At 47.2% G+C, this 23,829-nt stretch overlaps 1 protein-coding gene and 1 pseudogene across 1 annotated transcript in view; both read right to left on the bottom strand.

Moving 5' to 3' along the window:
• ITGA11 (integrin, alpha 11) overlaps positions 1 to 23,829 on the bottom strand; it is a 201,524-nt gene that overhangs the window by 8,687 nt on the left and 169,008 nt on the right. The window contains exons 19-26 of the mRNA XM_006888404.1: positions 15,928 to 16,013; positions 14,057 to 14,264; positions 11,795 to 11,893; positions 10,157 to 10,233; positions 7,477 to 7,566; positions 6,556 to 6,646; positions 5,242 to 5,355; positions 4,952 to 5,038 (exon numbers count right to left, since the gene is read on the bottom strand). Of these exons, the coding sequence (XP_006888466.1) occupies positions 4,952 to 5,038; positions 5,242 to 5,355; positions 6,556 to 6,646; positions 7,477 to 7,566; positions 10,157 to 10,233; positions 11,795 to 11,893; positions 14,057 to 14,264; positions 15,928 to 16,013 (852 nt within the window). The remainder of the gene's footprint in view (positions 1 to 4,951; positions 5,039 to 5,241; positions 5,356 to 6,555; positions 6,647 to 7,476; positions 7,567 to 10,156; positions 10,234 to 11,794; positions 11,894 to 14,056; positions 14,265 to 15,927; positions 16,014 to 23,829) is intronic.
• LOC102853463 lies at positions 22,753 to 23,350 on the bottom strand (annotated as a pseudogene).

Raw genomic sequence — 23,829 nt, 5'->3', positions numbered from 1 at the left:
ATAATGGGCGACTGTAACGCAAAAGTTGGGAACAGAGAAGAAGGATCAGTAGCTGGAAAATACGGGCTCGGTGAGAGAAATGAGGCTGGAGATAGAAGGATAGAGTTTTGCACATTCAATGATTTATTCATTGAAAATACCTTTTATAAGAAACAAACACAGGCTATACACATGGATCTCATCTGATGGCATGCATAGGAATCAAATAGATTACATTTGTGGAAAGACTCGGTGGAGAAGCTCAATATCAGCAGTGAAAACCCGGCTGGGTGCTGATTGTGGGACAGACCACCAACTACTCATATGCAGTTTAAGCTGAAGTTGAGGAAAATGAAATCAAGTCCACGGGAACCAAAATTTGATCCTACTCGAATTTCAAAACCATCTCAGGAAAAGGTTTGAGGCCTTGAGCACCAATGAGCGTAGACCAAATGAGCTCTGGGAGAGTATCAAGAAAATCATCCATGAAGAATGTAAAAGATCATTACAAAGGCTGCAGAAGAAGAAAAGATCAAGATGGATGTCAGATGAGACTCTGAATATTGCATGAGAGTGCCAAGAAGCCAAAGCTAAAGGAAGAAGCCAAGAAATCAAAAAGCTAAACAGAAAATTTCAAAAGGCATCCCGGGACAACAAAGCAAGATACTATAATGAAATGTGCAGAGAGCTGGAGTCAGAAAATCAAAAGGGCTGGACTCGCTCAGCTTTTCTTAAGCTGAAGGAGCTGAAAAACAAATTCAAGCCATGGGTGGCAATACTTAAGGATACTTTGGGTAGAATGTTAAATGATCCAGGAAGTATCAAGAGAAGATGGAAGGAATACACAGAGTCACTGTTTCAGAAGGAATTGACTGACACAGAAGAATTTCATGAAATGACATATGAGCAAGAGCCTATGGTGATGAAGGAGAAAGTTGAAATTGTTCTGAAGGAATTGGCAAAAAACAAGGCTCCAGGAGTTGACGGCATATCAATTGACATATTTCAACAAACAGACACTGGCCTGGATGTGCTCACTAAGTTGTGCCAAGAAATCTGGAGAAGAGCCAGCTGGCCCACTGACTGGAAAAGATGGCCCACTGACTGGAAAAGATTGATATTTGTTCCTATTCCAAAGAAAGGTGACCCAACAGTGTGGAAATTATCAAACAATATCATTAATATCACATGTAAGCAAGAGTCTGCTGAAAATTATCCAATAATGTTTGGAACAATATGTCAACAGAGAACTGCCAGATGTGCAGGCTGGGTTTAGAAGAGGTCGCGGTACTAGGGATATAATAGGTAACATTAGACAGATCTTGGCAGAAAGCAAAGAATACCAGAAGAATGTCTATCTGTGCTTCATTGACTATGCAAAGGCTTTTGACTGTGTGGATCACAACAAGCTGTGGCAGACTCTGAGAAGAATGGGAATCCCAGAACATTTGATTGTGCTAATGAGAAACTTATACTTGGACCAAGAGGCAGTCGTCAGAACAGAGCAAGGAGACACTACATGGTTCAAAATCAAGAAGGGGGTTCGTCAGGGATGTATTCTGTCTCCATACCTATTCAATCTATATGCAGAACAGATCATCTGAGACGCTGGGCTATACGAAGAGGAATGTGCCATCAGGATTGGTGGAAGAATCATCAACAACCTGCGTTATGCAGATGACACAACCCTGCTTGCTGAAACTGAGGAGGACCTGAAGCGCTTGCTGCAGAAGATCAAGGACTGCAGACTCCTATATGGACTGAAGCTAAATGTCAAGAAAACAAATATTCTAACCACTGGGCCAATTGGCAGCATTAGTATGGATGGTGGAGAGACTGAGATAGTTAACAGTTTTAGTTTACTTGGCTTCACAATCAACACTCTTGGTAACAGCAGCCAGGAAATCAAGAGAGGAATTGCATTGGGAAAATGGGCTGTGAGGGATCTCTCAAGAGTACTGAAGAGCAACGATGTCAGACTGGAGACTAAGGCGCACCCGATCCAGGCTATAGTCTAGGCAATTACGTGCTATGCATCAGAGAGTTGGACAGTGAATAGGGTTGATAGAAAGAGAACTGATGCCTTGGAGCTGTGGTACTGGAGAAGAGGGTTGAATATACCATGGACTGCTAGGAGAACAGACAGGTTTGTCCTGGAGAGGGTGAAGCCGGATGTCTCTTTGGAGTCAAGGATTCTGAAGCTTTGTCTGACATATTTTGGGCATGTTGCAAGGAGGGACTGGTCCTTGGAAAGAACATCATGTTTGGCAGAATGGAGGGGCAGCGAAGGAGAGGAAGACCTTCGATGAGATGGATGACTGGAGCGGTGGGAATAAGTGCGTTTGAGATGGCTAGGTTGGCACAGGATAGAACGGCGTTTAGGGCTTTTGTACACAGGGTCGCTATGAGTCACAAGCGACTCGATGGCACATATAACAACAACAGTGTAGATGACTATATGGAGGGGTGGGACTGTATGAGTGAAACTGGCTATGTATCATTCCACAACGGGATTGGCCAATCTCAACAATGTACAAGAGGATTGACTAGTCTTGCCAATAAATTGAACAGCTCTTTCTGTAGAGAACAGGAATTCTTTTCCGAGCCAGAGAAGGTTCCTCAAACCCAGTGAAATGTAGGAAACACTTCAGGATAAGCAGCAGCAGCAGCAGCAGCAGCAGCAGCAGCAGCAGCAATGGCTGAACTGGAAAACTGGATGTGAGATGGGAAATTGGGGTGAGGTGGGGCCAATATTTGCAGAACTGAGAACTTTGTTGGACAATAATGGGAGAAGCCAGTATTGGCAGGACTGAGAACTTGGGAACACCTCGAGCCACAAGGCGAGGCTGAGGTGCCTGTGTACACATTTTGGGAGCTGTCTTGACTGTATTTTGTTATCAATCTGAATTATAACCTTTTACCTCCCTCAGTATGGATTTGTGTGGTCTGTGAGCTAACATGTCAGATTTTGGACCCAGCAAAGCAGTAAGATTGGTGTTGAGGAGGAAGAGGCATGGGAGCATGGGGGACATGTCTGACTTCATGGGAACTGGTTCTGTGTTGTTGATTCTCTGGGTGGGGATAGTTTCCTCCTGTGAGGTTAATAAAGATATGACATTCCTCATGTGGCCCTAGCTCTTTTTACAGAAATAAGTAATTGTCCGTATTACACAAACAAATCAGAGGGAATAAAGTTATATGATCATAGCAACAGAATCAGAAAGAACTTCCATTAGTGATAAGGACTCCTAGTAAATTCCTGAATCTGATCAAAGGGTGCTTATGAAACAAAACAGCAAATGCCGTATTTAATAAGGAAAAATTAAAAAGAAATCCTTTTGAATCATGATAAAAACAAACCCCACTTCTATTCACCATTGCCTTGGGGTACTAGTCAGAGCAATAAGACGAGAAAAAAAATTATGACTAATGAAAGGAAAAATGAAAATAGCTATCATTTAGAGATGATACAATCTTAATAGAAAACTCAAACACATCTTCAGACACATAATTACCCTGTTAACTTGAAGTTGTTTGTGTTGCTGTCTTGCTTTCCACCCCAGACCCCACCCAAGCCCAAACTGTCAATAATGTGAACTGCACTGAAACAGACAAACAAGCCCAACTTCGTGTGATACACTTTCTTGGGAAAAGAAAATGAAAATATTTATGTTTTCTGTCTGTTGTTGTTTTGTACCATCGAGTCAAAACCGACCCATAGCTGACCTGCTGTGGGTTTGCAGAGGCAGTTTATCACATGGGAGGAGACTGCCCATCCTTCTCCTGCAGAACAGCTGGTGGCTTTTGGGGGCTTCGGGTTTGTAGCGCAGTTTCAGGATTGTAGGCAGAGGTGACCACAGATCTGGAAACTGGCAGATGCCTTGGGGAAGACTCTGGATTGCACAGAACATACTGGCAGCTGAGGTTGAGCTGGGCTCCCTCTCCAGGGCAGCAAGGTCTCAGCAGATCTGATCAAATGTCTACAGCATATCTACGGTGTTCTGGTTTCCAGGCTGTTGCTCCACACACTCTCTTTCTTCTCTCTGCTTATCTACAACCTACCAGCTCTTTCAGAGTTCTGATGGTGCAGCGAATCAAGTGGGCTTCTAATAAAAAGCCAATGGTTCCCAGTGGGAGGGAGAGAAGGCAGTTTCTCCCATAAAGAGTTACAGCCTTGGTTCAGTCGGCAGTTCTCTTCTGGCTTGCTATGAGTCAGAATCAACTCCATAGCAGTAGTTTTTTTGTTCGGTTGGTTTCATTTTAAGAATGATTACTAGTCCTTCTAGGCCCAGTGCAAGCCCACTGTCTCCATTCCTTGAGCTCTGAGCTGCCTGCTTGGTCTCCTGTTGTTGGCTAGCCATGTAGAAACCCTCTTGGTCTGTCAGCCCCCATCCACACACTCGCTCACAAAGCTTCTTTACATTCTAGTTCCTCTCAGGTTGAGGCTGAGCACATTAGGTGCTTGTGAGGGTCTAATAAAATTTCTTAAAATTATTAAGTAAATGTATTGTGGTAAGAATGTGAAGAAACGATATACTATTTCAATAATGTCTACTTGAAAATTCAGTCACATTGATGGTATTCTTGAGATTGGGCAATCATTCAGTTACCCTTTTCCAAATCATTCCACCACAAGTAACATAAACGTCATGCTCCTCAAGTAAAAACTCCCCTTTTCCTGTTGTTGGTAGGTGCTGTCTACATCTGAACTGACTCATAGTTGACCCTCCAGAGGGTTTTCAGACACTGTAAATCACGCAGAAGACTGTTGATCTTTCTACCTCTGAGCAGCTGTGGATTAGAACCTTGTGCCTTTGGATTGGTAGTGCAACTGCAGTTTCTACCTATTTGCTCTTTTCATGTAAGTCAATGAGCTCTTACTGACACACTATTGTATGTGGAGAGAAATCACCCCTGGAGTTCAGGACCCCCTTCCCCCCTTCCCTGGTGGTCTCTGTGAGGGGGTGCTCACCAGCTGTGGGGCATGACTCAGTTCTTCCTCCGCTGGGGTGTGCCGATACTCAGTGCTGTTGCCCCAGATGTTGCAGGACGTGTTCCCCTGCACAAAGGACAGGACCACAACCTCGTAATCAGTTCTCTCCAGCTCAGTTCCCCAGAAAAGTTCCCTTTCTCCTCTTTCCAGAGTAGACATAGCTGGCCTTGGCTCGGAGAGAAGGAAGCTGGGGTCTGGGAACATACTCAGGGGGTGAGCCTTTCTCCTTCTGTCCCCTTCCCCCAGTTGGCCACAGAGGACACTGGTACCTGGTCAGTGAGGAAGTCCCTCAGCATCAGCAGGCGGTTGCCGCTCCTGGTGGCGATGGGGACAGTGATCTTCATCATCACCCCGTGCACAGGGAACAAGCCCAAGTTTTGGATCTGTGGCCAGAGATGGGGAGGTGTCAGCACACACAGCGGAAGTTGGGGGTGGAGAGTGAGGTCTCCTTGGTGTAGTGAATCCCCCAGCCAGCCATGTGTGTATTCTGCAGGGAGAAGAGAACCCTTCCAAGGGCACAGAGATGGGGTGGGATACTGGGGCCATGATCCTGGAAGACAAGGCCTCACTTCCGGTTTTGGCCCTTTTTGTTGCCTGCTGTTGGTGGACACCTGGGCAGAGGCCAGGAGTGGAGATGGTGACAGTCTTAATGTGTCATAGGAGATAATGTAATTAATAAAGAATATAGTAATGAGTGTGTAATAGCATACATCCTAGTTATGATACATTTTATGTCAAAGCACTAAGGCTTATAAGTGAGGTGTTGGAATCAGAAGACAGACTCTATCACTGGGGCTGCCATCATGTATGAGCTCTGTGATCTCTACCAGGTTTCTAAACTTCTCTCAGACAAGTTATCCAGGGCTCACTGTATCTGAGGTATGATTTTCTGCTGAGTCTGTTCCCAGCCATCACCATTTACAGGAGAAGTGCATAAACTCACAAAAGTTCAGGGGTACAGAGAACTTGTATCAGACATTATGAAATTACCTGCTAATCCTCACTCCCTCTCTTTCTACAGTGAAAAAACCAGAGAAGCCCCATTTCCCAGCCTTTTTTCCAGCTAAAACCTAGCCTTATGGTCTATGGGAGGGTTCTATGGGAGATAGCCAGACATGCTGTGAAAAACTGCCTGGGAGGTTCCTAAAAAGGGAACAGGGCATGCTCTTCTGTACTCTTTCTTCCACTGCCTGGAATGAGGATGTGATGGCTGGAGCAGCAGCCAGCTTGGTCTGCGAGGCGACCATGAGGGTGTCCACTACAGGTGGAGGATGTGGACCAGAAGGACAGGTGGGCCCGTCCTGGACGACTTTGAGGAGCTGCCAACTCTGGACTCCTCATAGGGGAGTGAATAAGCCCCTGGTAGCCTTCAATCATGGCTTTTATATTTAAAAGCATTTAAAAAATTATATGCTGCCCAACTTAATCCTCCTGGACAGGGTTACCCAGTTTAGTAATTTTTCTTTTTCATGAGACCCGAGAGGCATAGAGAAGGTGAAATGACTTAAAGTCACACAGTGAGGAGGTGGCAACAGACTCCTCTCTCCCAAATGGGGGTCCTTAGCTCTTGTCCCTCAACCCACCTTGAAGATGCAGCTGAAGGGAGGCCCGATGCCATCGTATCTGTCAAGTGAGCTGTTGGCCTTGACTTCATAATGGCTCAGACTGCTGTTCCTGTGGGGACAGAGGCAGGGCTGTCGCAAACTCAGTCTGTGTTGTTATGGGCAGTAAGTGAAGGAAAGTAGATGTGTGCGTGTCCCTCTTCCCAGATTAGGGAAAGCAGGCTTCATCATGTCCACAGGCTGCTGGGGGCGTTGGGAAGGATTCTGAGGCCTGGCCTGGGCCTGGTAGGAGTAAGGGTGGAGATCTATTAGCAGTGCCTGTCCTGGGAGTGGGCAGGGACAGGAGGGAGGAGAGCCCTCCTTCCAACTCTGTGCCCAGGGGCTCGGCCCCTTTGGAGCACAAACTTGGCCTTTTTGTCCTATGTCACTCCAGCCTCAGAGCCATGGACCACCTGAGCTTGCTTTCTTTGTCTCCATCCACCCAGGGGGCTCTCAGAAGACAGGGCCTGCTTTCCTCTCAGACTAGGGGCCAGTGGCATACTGAGAGGTGGGGGAAAGTGAGAGAGTGGCCTGCCCAGCGGAGGGGAGCATTTTAACCCTGACACTGTTAGGATTTGCTGGTGCATGGGGATAATAAAAAGCAGACTGACTTTTATTAAGTTTTAGTACTATTTTTGAAACTCTACAAACTTATTGTCCAAGTCTGGGGCAGATAAATTCCATTGCTCCCCCTCTTCTCACTGGGCCTCCTCCTTCCTTTTCTTTGACACCTCCTCCTCACCACAGGGTCCCTAGCCCTAACCCTAACTCCACCTTCAAGACCCCTCAGTGCCTGCACTGGGCCCCTGAGATGCCTGTGCCACAGAGGCCTCTAGAGGGTGCCCCATTTCTAGACCTCCCCCTCCCACACCTCGTGTCCTGGGCTCTGAGAGCCAGGCCCACCTGGTGAAGAGGACATCGGCTTCATACTTGAGGTGGAAACGCAGGAGGGCTGTGTTATCTTCCTTAGTGCTCTCTTGCTCGTCACTGTCACTGCAAGAGAGCCAGAAGTCAGGCGTGAGGATGTCCCCAGCCCTCCCTCCTCTCAGCCAAGTGTATCCTGGCTGTGGTAGGGGGCAGTGAAGTCAGACTAAGGGGAGAACATGCTGGTTTATGAGGGCAGATAAACACTAGAACACAGGGAGGGAACCCAAGGTGTTTGCTTGGGAGATTGTGGGATTCTAAGAGGGGAATAAATGGGGTTAGTTCCTGTCACCTCCTTAGGAGTGCCACACCTCTGGGCTGTGTGGGGTCAGGGGAAAGCTCTGAACTGACCCTGCCTGTTCGACCATCAGATCCCTCTAAGCCTCCTTAACACATGTCAGATGATAAATCTTGAGCTGTGGCTGTGTGTGAGAGGAAGCTGCTTGCCCACCACAGGAGGAAAACCACGTTGGAATTCACGGAAGAGAAGTTTATCTGTGCTCCTACTGAGAGTGACGTGCCTTCCTCAGTGGGGCTGGCCACGGTGGCTCTACTGCTCTGGAGAGGCCGACCCAAACCCACAGCCACCGAGCTGGTGCCAACTTACAAGGACCCCCTGTCAGCCTTCTGAGGTGGTAAAACTTTATAGGAGGCAACTATAGGTTAAAGAGATCTTATCCTGCAGGACAGCTGGTGAACACGAACCACAGATTTTTCAGTTAGTAATCAACAGTCAGCAGGGAGCCTGCCTGTGGAAAGGTGGGAGAGTGGGAGTCCGAGGAATCTGGGGTGGGGTGGGGGTTTCTCACAGTGTGCTCCTTTTCAGCTGAGCACTATGAACTACCATGTCAAATAGTTAGGGACATAAAAAGACATGATTTCTGCTTATTACATATGCTGTCTTACTCTTTTTGAGAGCCTTCTGCCAGGATAGGGATGCCCACCACCCAGACACCCACATAATGCCCTGCCCTACCCACACTGAACTCACAAACACCCACAGTGCACACACAGCAGTGCAGAGACCTGTGCCAGCTCCGTCAAGCTTTCTGAGGACAGGTTGTTGTGAAGTGTGAGCAAGAGCAGGAGGAAGGCCTTGACACATGGCTGCACCTGCACAACGTGTCTCATGTCAAGGAAGAAGGCCGTCAAAGTGCACCAGAAGTGAGTACCTTCCGTGTGGGGATGGACCGTGCTTCTCAGCCTCTGACTGGGGTGGAAGTGTGTGTAGGAGAGAGTATATGGGTGTGAGGGTGTGTGTGAAAGTGTACATGTGAGTGTGCCTGTGTGTGTAAATGTGCATGCATGAGGGTACATGTGTAAGTATGTACACGTGTGAGTATACATGTATGTAAATATGCACACACGAGTGTGCATGTGTGTAAATGTGCATGTGTATATATGTGTAAACATGCAAATGTATGTAAATATGCATGCACGTGAGCGTGTATGTGTGTAAATGTGCATATGTGTGAATGTATATATGTGTAAACTTGAAAATGCATGTACATATGCATATGTGTAAGTCCATGTGTGTAAATATGCATATGTGAGTCCATTGTGTAAATGTGCATATATGTGTAAACTTGCAAATGTGTGTACATATGCATACGTGTGAGTCCATGTGTGTAAATGTGCATATGTATAAATGTGCAAATGTATGTAAACATGCATATGTGTGTCCATGTATGTGTAAATGTGCATATGTGTGAGTCCGTGTGTAAGTGTGCATGTGTATTGGTGCTCAGTTTGCCCAGAGTATTTTTTTTTCTCAGCGTGGAGTTCTCAGGTGGATTTGACTACCTATACGTCCCCAGAGGGGACAAACTAACCCCTTCCACTGAGGTAATGATGTGAAAAAGAAAAGCAGGCTCACTATTGACATAAAGCGATTCACGATTCACAGTGTTAACCTATAGAAGAAGGCTGGGAAGCTACATACTGAGTAGGAAAAGATCACTTAAAAATGTAAAACCTTCCAAGGAGAGAGAGATGAACAGGAAAGAACACTGGGCAAAGAGTAAAATGTTTAGTTCCCAGTTCTGTTACATATATGCTGTGTGTCATTGGGAATTTCACCCAACCTCTCTGATCCTCATATTTAAAACCTGTAATGGTAGTGGAGCATGATCTCGGCTTTGTCTAATTAAGGGGCTGCTGTGAGACCTGACCAGTGCTTTGTACCTGAGAGTTTCTAATAAAAAACCCCAAAACAACTGCTCTATTAAGGTAAGGAATCCCTGGGGTGAGAGAACACTTAATGTGTCCAATTTCTAACCAAAACATTGGAGGTTCAAGTCCAAGAGAGGCACTGTGGGGGAAAGGCCTGGTGATGTACTTATAAAAACAAAAATTAACCACTGAAAACCCTTTGGAACAATTCTACTTTGGCACATGGGGACAGCCAAATTGGAATTGATGGCAACTGGTTTATGTTAAAGATGAGGCATGGTGATTATAAGTTATAGTCAAACTTTGAGAACGTGAAGACTCCTGGTGCTTGGTGGCCTCTTGGATTTACCCGGGACTCCGCCCAGCCTGGGGCAGGGAGGTGTCAGGCACTGGGCTCAATAGCAGGAGGGACAGTTTCTAGTGGCAGGGCAGAAAGAGCAGGACCCAGGAGTCCAGAGCAGGAGGGAGGGGGACAGGGAGGCCTGACCTGCCCACGATGAGCTGGACCTCTGCGTGGTGCAGGAAGATGGACTTGCTGAACTCAAAATCCAGACGGAACGCCACCTGCAAGGAGAAGCCATCTGAGCAGAGAGCGGCATGTCTGGGCATTGCCGGGACCTGGCCTGGGAAGATTGCCCACTTCCTGCCCGCCTGGGTGGGCCCTTCTGGCTGGGATTGGTGGGGGGATGACAGGAGGACCAGGTGCTGGTGTAATGTGAGCCGAGGCTTAGGGGGCATCTGAGGAGAATGTAGCCAGAGACAACAGCTTCTGCACTGGGGTTCCTTGGCTGAGGTACCAGGCCCCTTCCTCCTTCTTCATTTTTGTTTTTAACTAGAGACTGCAGAATATAGTAGGTCCAGGTTTAGATCCCACCTGCAGAAATTTAGAGGAAAGAGGCAAGTGACAGGGGAAGGGGAGATGGCTGGCACTGTGCACCAGAGGATATAGTAGACAGGAGCCAGTAGAAAGACCTCCTCCTCTCTCACAGTGTATGGATGTATAAGTACGAGGGTGAAGGCTGCCTGGGACACTCAGTAGGTTCAAAAGACACCTGCTTCCTTGTCCAGCAGACTCTCTACCACATGGGTGCCCCAGACCATGAGGGGCCCAAGTCCCTTGTCTGTGGCCCTGTAACATCTGACCCTTCTTATCTCCTACCTGGCCTGCCCCAGGGACACTGCTGGCACTCTGGGCTGACCCCTTCCATCCTCTCTATGTCTGATTTTCAAGCTGAGGTTTCCCAAAGAGCTCTCAGGAGGTGGCTGGGGCTGGGCCAGTCTGTCGTATGATCTGGTCTCCTCCCTCCCCAGTCTACCACATTTAGCTCCTGAGGTTGTTGGGGAGACACTAGAGCTCTGAAAACCACAACCTTGATTTCTGTCCCACTGGAGGGGAATCCTAATCTCCTTCCCCTCACATCCTCTCCCTTCCCCAGCCTTGGGCATCCTGCTTCTGGAAACACACTCCCTTGTCTGGCCTCGCGTCTGCCCCAGTTCCTCTGATTGCCACCTTACTAAACCAGGAGTTCAGCCTCAATCTGGTCTTTTCCTGCTCTGAAACCTTCAGTGACTGCCGACTGCCTGATGTGAAGGCAGAACATTTCCCCACCTCCTGGAGTTGGCCCCCTTTCCTGTCTAATTCACCTAATTTGTTCCCTCTTTCCACACGATTCTTTGGTGCTGGGGAATGCACACACCCCCCCCCCCCTCCCCAGAAGTACTCTCCGAATGCCAGTTTCTCTCTCCATTCCTCACCACACACAGAGAGAGGACAAAGAAAAGAGCTGGGAATTTGAAGGACTATCAGGATCAAGGACAGTGGGACTGACCGAGAGTGGGTGGCAGGGCTGGGAGTGGGATTGGGGGAGGGCAGGGGTTCCCTGGAGGTAAAAAGGGTCTGAGAATTCTCCAGGGGTAAGCTGTCAGCCTGGGGGATTGGCTGGCTAATTAGATTACTTGAATTTCACTTAATGGGACAAGAAAACTATTACACAGCCATGCCACCCCCAGGCCTCTCCATTCCTCCTCTGTCCTTCCGTTCACTTCCATTACTTTTGCCTCCCTGTGCCTCCAGCACCCACCCATGCCCCTTCCCCATGTTCCCTCATGCAGGCCCAGCCTTAACCTTGGCCTTGGCTCGGAAGAAAGGGTAGCTGACATTGCAGACTTTCTTATGGAATCTCCTCTCTTCATTCACACACTCGATGCTGCCGTCAGAGTCATCCTGAGGTAGGGGGTAGAAAGAATCCCGGAGAAGGGTCAGATGGGGCCTGAGACCCTCACTCCACCACCCCTCCCAGCTCTCTGGGGGCTCCGGAGCACAGAAGCCATAGGAGCTGGGGTATGTCTCTTCCAAAGTGGAAATGGTGGGGGACAGTGTGGAGCAGGGGATGCACTTAGCAGCTGGGCTGTGGAAAGCACTGGCAGCCACTCACATACACACTTTGCCATTTCCTCTTTGACACCTTGCCAGCCTCAAATGTGGGCCTACCATTTGTTCACAGGCGGGGACCCTGACGTCCAGAGAGGAAGACTCCATCTAAGCTGAGCCTGGCAGGAGGTGGTGCTGGGAGGTGGCTCTGAAGCCTGCACTTCCTCCATCTGCCTGCAGGGGGCGCAGGAGGAGATGGCTCTCCTGCCTCCTGGTGGCTTTCAGACCTCTGCTTGACCACACATTTCCCCACCAGAGCAATTGGAAGGGAATCGCTTTGGGGCATCGTGGCATAGTGAACTCAGTAACTGAAAGGGTCAAGGGTTGAAACCCATCATACCCTCTTGGGAGAAAGATACAGTAGTCCTCCTGCAAATGGTTATGGCAACAGAAGCCTTATGGGACAGGCCTATTTGGCCCTATGGGTCACAATTGGTCAGACTCAACTAGATAGCAGTGTGTGGGCCAAAGATTTCACAGAAATCAGTGTTTTTCCACTATAAAGCAGTGAGGATGAAGTGGGCTGATCTCCTGGTGGGGCCAGTGGGGAACTTCTCTGAGCCCCTTCCCCAGCTCCCTTACCAGTGGCCAACACCTGCTACTTAGGAGCAGAGAAAGACACTTCCTTGTTCTCTGGGCCTTAATCCAAGGCCCCCTTAGCTCTGATGGCCCATCATCCTTGTTCACTCCTCCTGCCTCATACTTCCAAGCCAGCTCATTCCCTAGATGTCAGTCCCTTTGGGAAAGAAGGTGTATGCAGATGACCCAGTGAGTGACAAAGGTAGGGGGTAAGAGGGGCAGCTGGACATGGCATGTGACCCCCAGGCTATGGATGCAGCACCAGCTCAGCTCATTCATTGGCGAAGGCTCATGCTGTCCCCGGGAATATGTACATGTGGCCTGGGGTGCCTGCTTGCACAGACTCTGCAGAGGCTCTGCATGGAGGCGTGTGTAGACAGAACATGTATGCTTCCTTGTATGCACGTCTAGATTTCTGCATGTGATCAGAAGAACATAGTTGCACTTGGCTGAGAGGGGGAGTTTCCTCCCCTTAAAATTCCCCCTTCCTCAGGTAGCAGACGTAGATGGAAGCTGTGTCCAGCTGCGTCCAGGGCTTGTAGAAGACACATCCTATAGTGAATTGCAGACTCATTTGCTAGCCATAGGGCAGGTATTCCACTTGCTACCTGTGTGGTTCTGTGCAGGCCACTTTACCCTTTCCAGTGTCTCAGTTTGCTCTTCTCTAAAATGGGGATACAACCACTGATACTTATGATACATGGTAAAGCTTAAGTGCATGCAAAGTGCCTGTACCTGGCTCACTGTAGGCACATGGTATACGCTATGCACCAAGTAGGACCAAGAGGGTTGTCCTGACGGGGCCACGTGGACAGGGCCTGGTGTGAAAGAGGGATAGCACATGGGGGGGTGGGTGAAGGGAGCAGGACAGGGGTGAGTAGAGAGGCGGGGGATGAGTCTGGGACATTGGGATTAAGATTTTGGAATTTGTTGCAAAAGCAATGAGAAATTGTTGAACATTTTAAAGCAAGAGTAATTAAAAGATTCTAATTCTTGTTAGAGGGAGCCTTTCGAGAAAGCCTGATGCTGTATGAACATCCATGTGCCGTGTGTGTGTGTGTGTGTGTGTGTGTGTGTGTGTGTGTGTGTGTGTATGTGCATGCACATACCTATGTGTCCCCAACAAAGAACCCTGTGGAAGGATATCTTGTTTCATTGAGACCAAGGACTCAGACTCTGCCTTCCACTGGTGGTTCTCAGCCCTGGCTGCAGCCTGAGCTCCTCCAGGGAGCTTTAAAAGCTAACAGATTCCAGACCCCAGCCTAGCTCAATCAGTCAGTCTCTGGGGGTGAAGTCTGGCGTTTTCAGGTCCCCAGGTGACTGCCCTGGCTCTCCACCTTTCCCTCCAGCAGCCCTAGCAGGTCGCTGAGCCCTCACCTTCTGGATCAAGCTTGCAAACTGCAGGTTTGCCGACTGTGAAATGTTCAGGACTGCGCTGTAGGCGTTCTCGCCCCTGTTCTCCAGCGTGGCCTCCAGGGCCACCCGGCGCCGCGTGCTCTCGATGATGAAGACCGTGGCGTCGAAGGACCTCTCGTAGGCGGAGCAGTCCTGTGCGGGCTTCCGCAGGACCCTCTGACAGTACTCCCTGCGGGAAAGAGGCCAGCAGGGGTCAGGCAGGAAGGGATACAGGGAGGACAGAGCAGCGGCCAGGTTTGGTCAGATCAGTGAGGGTACCTGTTTGGCCCCGGCCTGTGGAATAGCCACTGGGAGAGGAGAGGAGAGGATATGGATGAGGCGCTGGCAAGAGCTCACTGGTCAAGACCACTGCCTGCCCCAAAGGCCCCTGTCTCCTCCCTGCTAACCACTGCCATTGAGTCAACAGCAACTCAAAGTGACCTCAAGTTTATTAGGGTACATCTGTGATCCATAGGTGGTCTGATTTTATTTTGCACATGATAAATGGGCTTATTTGAGGATAAATAGCTTTATTTGAGATTGGGAGGCCCAGCCCTTCCACCTTCCACAGTGAGTGGTGTCCTCCCTGGCGGTGTCACCTGCACGCTAGGACATTAGCACCTAGCCATGCAGATGAGGGACAGGTGACACAATGTGATCAGGAAGCTCCACAGAGTTTTTAATGACTGATTATTTTTTAGGCAGTTGCTCACCAGGCCTTTCTTCTGAGGTGCCTCTGGGTGGACTTGGATTTCCACCCTTTTGCATCTAAGCCTGTTAGCCATTAGCACCACTCAGGGTCTCCCCACTAGAGAGTATACCTTCCTCTGAGCCCAGCCTTCCCTAGTTAACCATCACCTTCCTACCTAACACATTTCCCTTTTAGCTATGGTTTCCAGGAATTGTGGATATAAATGTAGAGCAAATTCTGACCGTTAGTCTACATGGTTGGAATATTTGCTTCTTCATCATTCTACACAGTCCGAGTCTGCTACCTCTACTTATTGTGTACAGGGAGCTCTGGTGGCTTAGTGGCAAGAAGCTGCACTGCAATCCCAAAGGTAGGCAGTTTGAGGCCACCAGCTGCTCCACCAGAGAAGGATGGACAATCTCCTCCTGTCTCTGAAAAGCCTCTGGAGAATCAGCTATGGATTGGTTTCCACTCTATGGTACACAACAACAACAACAACAACAACGACTTACTGTGTAGACAGGGTACTTAGGTCCTCTAGTAGGACAGGGAGAGGTTCAGAGCTATTTATTGTTCACAGGGTTGCAATGAATCATAGTTGACTCAACAGCACAGAACAACGACAAGATTAGGAATGATTTTAAAGTTCGATAAAACTCAAGCCCAAAGTATTTGCAAATGCATTACATAAATTTAAATTATGATAATATTTATTTTTTTGCTTTGAGTGTGTGTTTGTTTATCCCAGGAGAGTGGGGACAGCTTACTAGTCCCCTGCTAGTCTCCTAAGAGTCAGGTCCAGGTGTTCAGCGAGTGGACCCTGAGGTCACCTGGTCTGTGGATTTGGAGGACAACTGCTCAGCATTTTTAATCTCCCACCTCTATCTTTTCTCTAATTTGTAGAATGAGTTTCAAAGAAAGTATTTCTTTTCTAAACAGACTTTGAGGAGGTCAGGTTAGATTGGTGGTTTTTCATTTTACTGAGAAGATAACTAAAGCTCAGAGAGGGGAAGGATTTTGCCCAAGGCCACACAGCAGCTAAAGGCAGAGCCTGGGATTGAACTCAGGCTCCAAGTTCAATGCTTGTCCCAAGGTGCCTCTGAGAAACAGTCCAGGCCAGGGTGCCCCAGAGGCTAGCTGTGAGGGAGAGGAGTCCACTCACGTGGCTGTGGGCAGGTCGCTCCGCACGTCCAGCACGAGGTCGGGGACACAGTGTTCATCCTCATTGCAGCCGTTCCAGAAGGGCACCTGGATGGGGAGGGGCAGGGGTGGGTTCTGGATGGGCCCCGGCTTCCAGTTGCTGACTTTGGCCTGGGCCAGCCTCTCCCCAACAGCACACCAGCTCCTCTCTGCATGCCCTTACCATGAGCTATATTTTCGTCTTTTCCACACTGTGTTTTTCTCATGGGTTTGTTTGTATTTTTTTTATAGATGTTTCCTTTTTTAAACATCTCAAAGCTCAACTCAGCTGTAGGAATTCCCTTAGGTTCTTAACTATGTTGCAGGACAGAATGCCTGCTGTTCCAGCCAAAACTTACTGATCACTGGCTGGGTCAGGCCAGGTCTTTGGTATTGAAGGTGGTATAGGATGAAGAAGACACAGCACCTGGCCCCAGCTTGTGGGAAGATGGACGCATGAACAAATGATTAAAGTGTGACATATATAGTAAGCAGAAATACACACAGATGGACAGAAGCAGCCCAGGAGAGGAAGCAGATACTTTGGTTTGGAGATGGTCATAGAAGGCTTCAAGAAAATATTATTAATTGAGTTGTTTAGATCAAAATATGTATTGGAATTCTAATTTCTGTATTTGTGGATGCATTCCTATTTGAGGTTAGACTTTTATGTTAATGAGGCTGTATCAGTTCAGGGAGTGGTTCCCCCTCCTTTTTAAATTGTGATTTGGTAGAAGCTTAGAAAGCAAACTGGTTTTCCATTCAATCACTTGTACACATTCATACACACTTTGAATTAATTATGAGACACACAAAGTAACCACACATATCCAGATTCCTCCCTGTTATTCTCATTTCCACTGATCATTCTATCCTACCCTTTCCTGCCTTCTGAGCTTCACCTGGGGTAATGCTGCCTTTTTGATCTTGTATGGCTGATCGTTCTAAGGACTGAGTACTTCTCTGGTGTCAGTGGCCACCTTTATAGGCTTGTTTATTGTTTGGCTGACAATTAAGCCCAGGGAGGAGTTCTGTTTTAGGTTTCATGGGTGTCTACAAACCACAGTCTTTGGGGATTAAACCAGTCTCTATCAGAACAATAAACAGTTTTGTTTTTTAGTATTGTTCCATGTGCCACCAGAATTCCCTACTGGCTAAATGCTCTGCAGGAGAAGGATGGGCAATCTCTTCCTGTGTAATTGCCCTTCAGAGGGTCAGCTATGGGTCAGTTTCTACTCACTGGTATACAACAGCAACAACATTCCCGGACCTTCTACAGTGAGCCCTTGTAGAGGAGTCAGCAGTAGTAGCTGGGCACCATCTAGTTCTTCTGCTCTCAAGGTTGAAGTTTCTGTGGTCTACTAGTCCTTTGGGTGAATTATTTCTATGCATCATTGCTTTTCTTTAGTCTTATTAGTTCCAGACAGGGAGAGATCAACAGCTGCACCTTATATGCAAGCTTCTAAAATGTAGGGAGTATTTTAAATCCAATCACTTTAAAAATATAAATAGAATAGGCAAAAGAATAAGCAAGCACAAATGAAGAAAAGATAGATGCCATGTGCAGGTTGCTAAGGAACCTGAGAATGCTGAGAAATATTTCTAGAGAAGCTAAGAAAGGACTCCTCCCCTCCCCAGAGACGACAAAGAACCTTCTCCAGAGTCTGTGGAAAACAAATTTCTATTAGTTAGAGTCACTCACTTAAGATATTTCTGTTACAGCAGCATTAGCTATCTAGGACAGCCCAAAGAAGTAGCTTTAGGTCAGAGTTGTGAAGATTCACAGAGTGAATGGCTGGAGGGAGGATGGACATATGCAAAGGTCCTGAGGCATGAAGTGATGGTGAGTCTGGGAAGCTATAGGTAGTTCAGTGTTGCAGTGAAAGACACATGAGTGGAGGAGCTAGAGAAATGGCAGAGATCAGTTCTATTGGGCCTTGGAAGTCATGCTTTGACACTAACAAGAGCTACCAAACATTTCTGGCTCATATGAAATCTATACCTACATCAAGAAGTTGTCTGAACAGAGCAAGGGAACACTGCATGGTTTAACAGGAAGGGTGTGTGTCAAGGATGTATCCATTCTCCATACCTGTTCAATATGTATGCTGAACAAATAATTAGTCAAGCTGGACTATGTGAAGAAGAATGTGATATCAAGATTGGAGGAAGATTTATCAATAACTTGCATTGTACAGATGACAAAACCTTGCTGCTAAAAGTGAGGAGGACTTGAAACCCTTGCTACAGAAGATTAAGATCTACACCCTTCAGTATGGATTACAACTCAGTATCAATAAAACAAGTGTCCTCACCACAGGGCCAACAGAGAAGAACATCATGATAGATGGAGAAAGAATTGAAGCTGTTTTAAAATCATTATTTTATCCTGCTTGGATCAACAGTCAACACTTGTGGCACCAGCAGTCAGGAGACATATTGCACTGGGCAAGTCCACTGTCATGGATAGCTCTAAAACACTTAAGAGTTGTTGTTGTTGCAGTTATGTGCCATCCAGTCAATTATGACTCAGCGATCCTATGTACAACAGCCCTAAATACTGCTCTGTCCTGTGCCAATTTCACTGTCTCTGACACACCCATCCCAATTACACCAGTCACTGAATCAATCCACCTCATAGAGGGCCTTCCCCTCCTGCGCCGTCCCTCCACCCTCCCAAGCATGATGTCCCTCTCCAAGGACTGGTCTCTCCTCACAACATGTCCAAAGTATGTTAGAAGGAGCCTCAGAATCCTTGCCTCCAAGGAGCCACCCGGTTTAACCCTTTCCAGGATGAATCTGTTTGTTTTCCTAGCAGTCCATGGTACCCTCAATACTCTTCTCCAACACCAAAGCTCAAAAGCATCAAATCTCCTTCTATCCTCCCTAGTCATTGTCCAACTCTCTGATGCATAACAAGTGACTGCAAAGACCATGGCCTGTAACAGACACACCTTAGTCTCCAGAGAGACACCATTGCTCTTCAGTACTTTAGAGAGGTCCCTAACAGCAGACTTTCCCATTGCAATATGTCTTTTAATTTCTTGGCTGCTGGTGCCGAGAGTGTTAATTGTGGAGCCAAGCAGACTAAAACTGTGAACAATCTCAATCTCTTCACCATCCATCCTGATGCTGCCAGTTGGTCCAGTGGTGAGAATCTTTGTCTTCTTGACATTGAATCTCAATCCATATTGGCTGCAGTCCTTGACCCTTTGCAGCAAGCATTTCAGGTCCTCATCAGTTTCGCAAGCAGGGTTGTGTCATCCGCATAACGTAGATTGTTGATAGATTTTCCACCAATCCTGATGCCCGCATTTCTCCTCATAGAGCCCAGCCTCCCGGATAATCTGTTCTGCATACAGGTTGAAAAGGTATGGAGACAGGACACATCCCTGGTGTACGCCCTTCCCAATTTTGAACCATGCAGTGTTTCCTTGCTCTGTTCTGATGACTGCCTCTTGGTCCAAGTAGAGGTTTCTCATTAGCATGATCAAGTGTTCTGGAATTCCCATTCTTCTCAGAGTCAGCCATAGTTTATGATCCACACAGTAGTGATATCAATTTGAAGACTAAGGTGCACCTGGTTCAAGATGTGGTATTTATTAATCACCAGCTACACATCTGAGAGCTGGAAAATGAGTAAGGATGACAGAAGAAGAATTGGTGCTTTTAAGTTGTGGCACTGGAGAATAGTACTGAGTATCACATGGACTGATAACAGATATCTCTTAAGGTAAGTGCAGCTAGAGTGCTCCTTGGAGGCAAAGATGATGAACCACTGTCTCTCACACTTTGGACATGTTATTAGGAGAGGCTATTCCTTGGAAAGGGACATCATTCTTGGAAAGATGAAGGGTCAGTGAAAGACAGGAAGATATCCAAATGAGATGGACTGACCCAGTGCAGCAGTGGGCTGACTGCAGCAGTGGGCTGCAGTGTGTCAGAGACGACGAGGATGGTGCAGGATAGGACAGGGTCCAGGTTTGTTGTTCATAGGGTCACTGTGAGTCGTTCTTGACTTGATGGCACTTAACAAGAACAGCAACAAGTGCCCCTGCAGACCTATATATTGAAGGGCAGGTAACTCTGGCTGTGGTGGAAGATGAACTGGAAGAGGCAAAGCTAGAGGCAGGAACCCTGTGAAGGAAGCTGCTGCCATGGCTGCTGCTGTTATGCACAAATGAGTTGGAACTGACTCATAACTGACCTTCCAGTGGGTTTTCAGAGGCTGTACATTGCACTGGGAGAAGATAGCCCATCTTTTTCCTGTAGAGCAGCTGACGGGATTCAAACCACCTGTTTCTGGGTTGACAGTGCAACTTCTTTACCCACGAAGCCCCCAGAGCTCCCTGCTGCCACGGTTAGGTGAGAGAAACAATAGGGGCTACAGAGGGGGGATCAACAGTCTTGAGACTAAATGGTCATCAGGGTTAAGAGTGAAAGAAGCCAGGATATTGGTTGGCTTTATTTTAGGCCTCCATTATGCAGATGATACAATACTGCTTGCTGAAACTGAGGAGGACCTCATGCACTTGCTGCAGAGGGTCAAGGACTGCAGTCTTCAGTATGGACTGAGGTTCAATGTCAAGAAGACAAAGATTCTCACCACTGGCCCAATTGGTAGCATCAGGATGGATGGCGAAGAGATTGAGATTGTTCACAGTTTCAGTATGCTCGGCTCCACAGTCAACACTCATGGCACCAGCAGTCAGGAAATCAAAAAAACGTATTGCGATGGGAAAGTCTGCTGTTAGGGACCTCTCCAAAATACTCAAGAGCAACTGTGTCTCTTTGGAGACTAAGGTGCACTTGATACAGGCCATGGACTTTGCAATCACTTGTTATGCATCAGAGAGTTGGACAATGACTGGTAGGGAGGACAAAAGGAGAATTGATGCCTTTGAGCTGTGGTGCTGGAGAAGAGTATTGAATGTACCATGGACTGCCAAGAAAACAAACAGATTCATCCTGGAGAGGGTTAAACCAAGCTACTCCTTGGAGGCAAGGATTCTGGGGCTTTGTCTGACATACTTTGGGCAAGTTGCCAGGAGGGACGGGTCCTTGGAGAGGGACATCATGCTTGGGAGGGTGGAAGAACAGCACAAGAGGGGAAGACACTCTATGAGATGGATTGATTCAGTGACTGGGGTAATCGGGATGGGTGTGTCAGAGGCAGTGCGATTGGCACAGGACAGAGCAGGATTTAGGGCTGTTGTACATAGGGTTGCTATGAGTTGCAAATGACTCGACGGCACATAACAACAACAACAACATATTGTAAGGACAATCCTACCATTTGTGGGGTCAAATTGAGTTTCATTTGGGGACACATTGCATTCATCAAATAATTTTAATTCTTTTGGAATCCAGATTTCTGGGTTCATGAAGTTGGGGTGACATCCAAAGCCTATCTGGCCTTTGATGTTCTCTTAAAAACTCTGGTCCTTCAAGGAACATTTTCCTAAACTCGCCTTCAAGTCAGACAATGACTGGGAAGTGGCTCAGCACAGATGGTTTTGCCTTAGACGCTGGGCTCTTTTAAGAGCGAGGTCTGGAGGTATAATCATCCTTTGTGCTGCTAACCAGAAGGTGGTGCCTCTTCAAGGCTTCAAATCTACCAGCTGTTCCTCAGAAGAAAGATGGACAGTCTCCTATCTTATGATGGGCAGTGTCCTCTCATGTGACGGACAATCTCCTCAAGGGTGATTTACAGCCTCAGAAACTTTCTGGAGGGTCAGCTATTAGTGGGGCCAAGTCCATGACAATATGTAAGTCATTTCTGTGCAATTGTAGATCAGGAACCCCAGGGCCTGATTGGAAATGGCAAGGGTAGTCTTTAGTGACTCTGTTTCTACCACCAATCTACCCTGGAGCTCTGTATGTGTTCAGATAAAATCTCGTGATAAATGAGCATGATAATGACCTATTGTTATGTGCCCACAAGTCACCCATGACTCATAGAGACCCTATGCACAATAGCTCTGAATCCTGCCCTATTCTGAGCCAATCTCACTGTCTCTGACACACCTACTCCCCATTGTCCTGGTGACTATGTAGATCCATACCATCTAGAGTCTTCTTCTCCTGAGCCATCTCTTCACCTTTCCAAGAAGGATGTCCTTCTCCAAGGACTGGTTCCTCTGGAACATGGCAACATGTCCAAAGTATGTGCGATGGAACTTCAAAACCTTGCCTCCAAAGAGTGGCTTGGCTGCACCTTCTCCAGGACAAATATGTTTGTTCTCTGGGCAGTCCATGGAATGTTAAATACTCTTTTCAACACCACAAAGGCATCAATTCTTCTTCTGTCATCCTTGGTCATTGTCTAGTTCTCTGATGAATAACAAGTAATTGAAAAGATCATGGTCTGGATCAGGAGCACCTTAGTCTCTAGACTGTCATCTTTGCTCTTCACCACTCTGGTGAGGTCCTTGACAGCAGATTTTCCTAATGCAACTTGTCTTTTGATTTCCCGACTGCTGGTCCCATGAGTGCTGATTGTGGAACTGAGCACGCTGAAGTTGTTAACAATCTCAATGTCATCTCCATCTATCAGGTGCTGCTAATTGGCCCAGTGGTGAGAATATGTGTTTTCTTGATGTTGAGCTTCAATACATATTGGAGACTGTAGACCTTGACTTTCTACAACAAACACTTCGGGTCATCTTCAGTTCTGGCAAACAAGGTTGTATCATCTGCAAATTGCAAGTTGTTGCGTCTTCCTCCAAGTATTTTTTTTTTTTTTTAATTTTGCCAGGAAGTTTTTATGGGTGCACAGGTTGAGACAGGACAGTGCTAACCAAGGTCTTCACAAATGTAGGGCCCACCACCTGTCCAAGGGGTCATGATTGGGGATGAATTTCACTCCACAGCCATCTGGGATGAGGCACTTTTGAGTCACCATGTCTTCAAACTCACCAGCATTAAACTTTGTAAAGACCCACTTCTTAGAGATATGGATCTTCGGGCACTCAGGGAACTTGAATCTCAATCACATGCTCCTTGTTTTGAAGCTTGGTACTGATGGACATAATGACCCAGCCAATGTGGACCCTGGCAACTCTACTCTGGGGTTTTCCAAAGGCCCCTCACATACCTGTCTGGAGCCCCAGCACAGGACAACATCTTGTTGATGTGAATGACATGGAAAGGATGCAGCTGCTCTCTGACAGGAAAACCATCTTTGCCACAACCCATGTACTTGTTGGTACAAATACAAGCAGCCTCTAGGGCTTCTGAAGAGAGTGGCTCATATTCATCTGAGACCAAATGGTCATTGAGTGGGAATTTATTCCTCTTTGCCTTCTTCTGACCTAAGTCAAAGATGTGGATTTGGCATCAGGGACACCTCTGCAGAAGTGGGACTTTGGTTAGGGCTTGTTTTTACAAGTGGGGTGGTACCCCATGGAAACATCAGGATCTTTGCAGCACCTGGAAGAAAAAGCTTCCTCCAGTCCTGATGACAAACTCCAGCTCATAAAACCTCCTGAATGATCTGTTCCACATATGGATTAAAAATGTACAGAGACAAGATGTATCCTTGATGCACTTCTTTCCTGATTGTGAAACCATGCAGTGTTTTCTTGCTCTGCTCTGATGATGCTTCTGGGTTCAAATGACAATGACACACATAAATTATTTTATCTGTCCCTTCTTTGGTGCATTTTCCTGATACTTTCCTGGGTAGATACTTCCCAGTTAAAACTTTATCTACTCACTGTAAATATATTCTGTTACACTGGTTTTTGGTGTTTTAGAATTCGGGTTTCTAACACATTAAAAGTGCTTGTGACTTGCTCAGGATGCGATGCTCAGCTGGCAGCTGGTTTCAAGCCTGGAGCTGTGGGGCCGCAACTGTCACCACCAAGAACAAGACCTAGCACAA

This window comes from Elephantulus edwardii, unplaced genomic scaffold, assembly GCF_000299155.1.
Source record: "Elephantulus edwardii isolate Elephantulus edwardi_28Jun2011 unplaced genomic scaffold, EleEdw1.0 scaffold00066, whole genome shotgun sequence".
In the NCBI taxonomy this organism is placed as follows: domain Eukaryota; kingdom Metazoa; phylum Chordata; class Mammalia; order Macroscelidea; family Macroscelididae; genus Elephantulus; species Elephantulus edwardii.
Note: the sequence above shows the minus strand (reverse complement) of the source record. Positions and strands in the feature narration are given on the sequence as shown.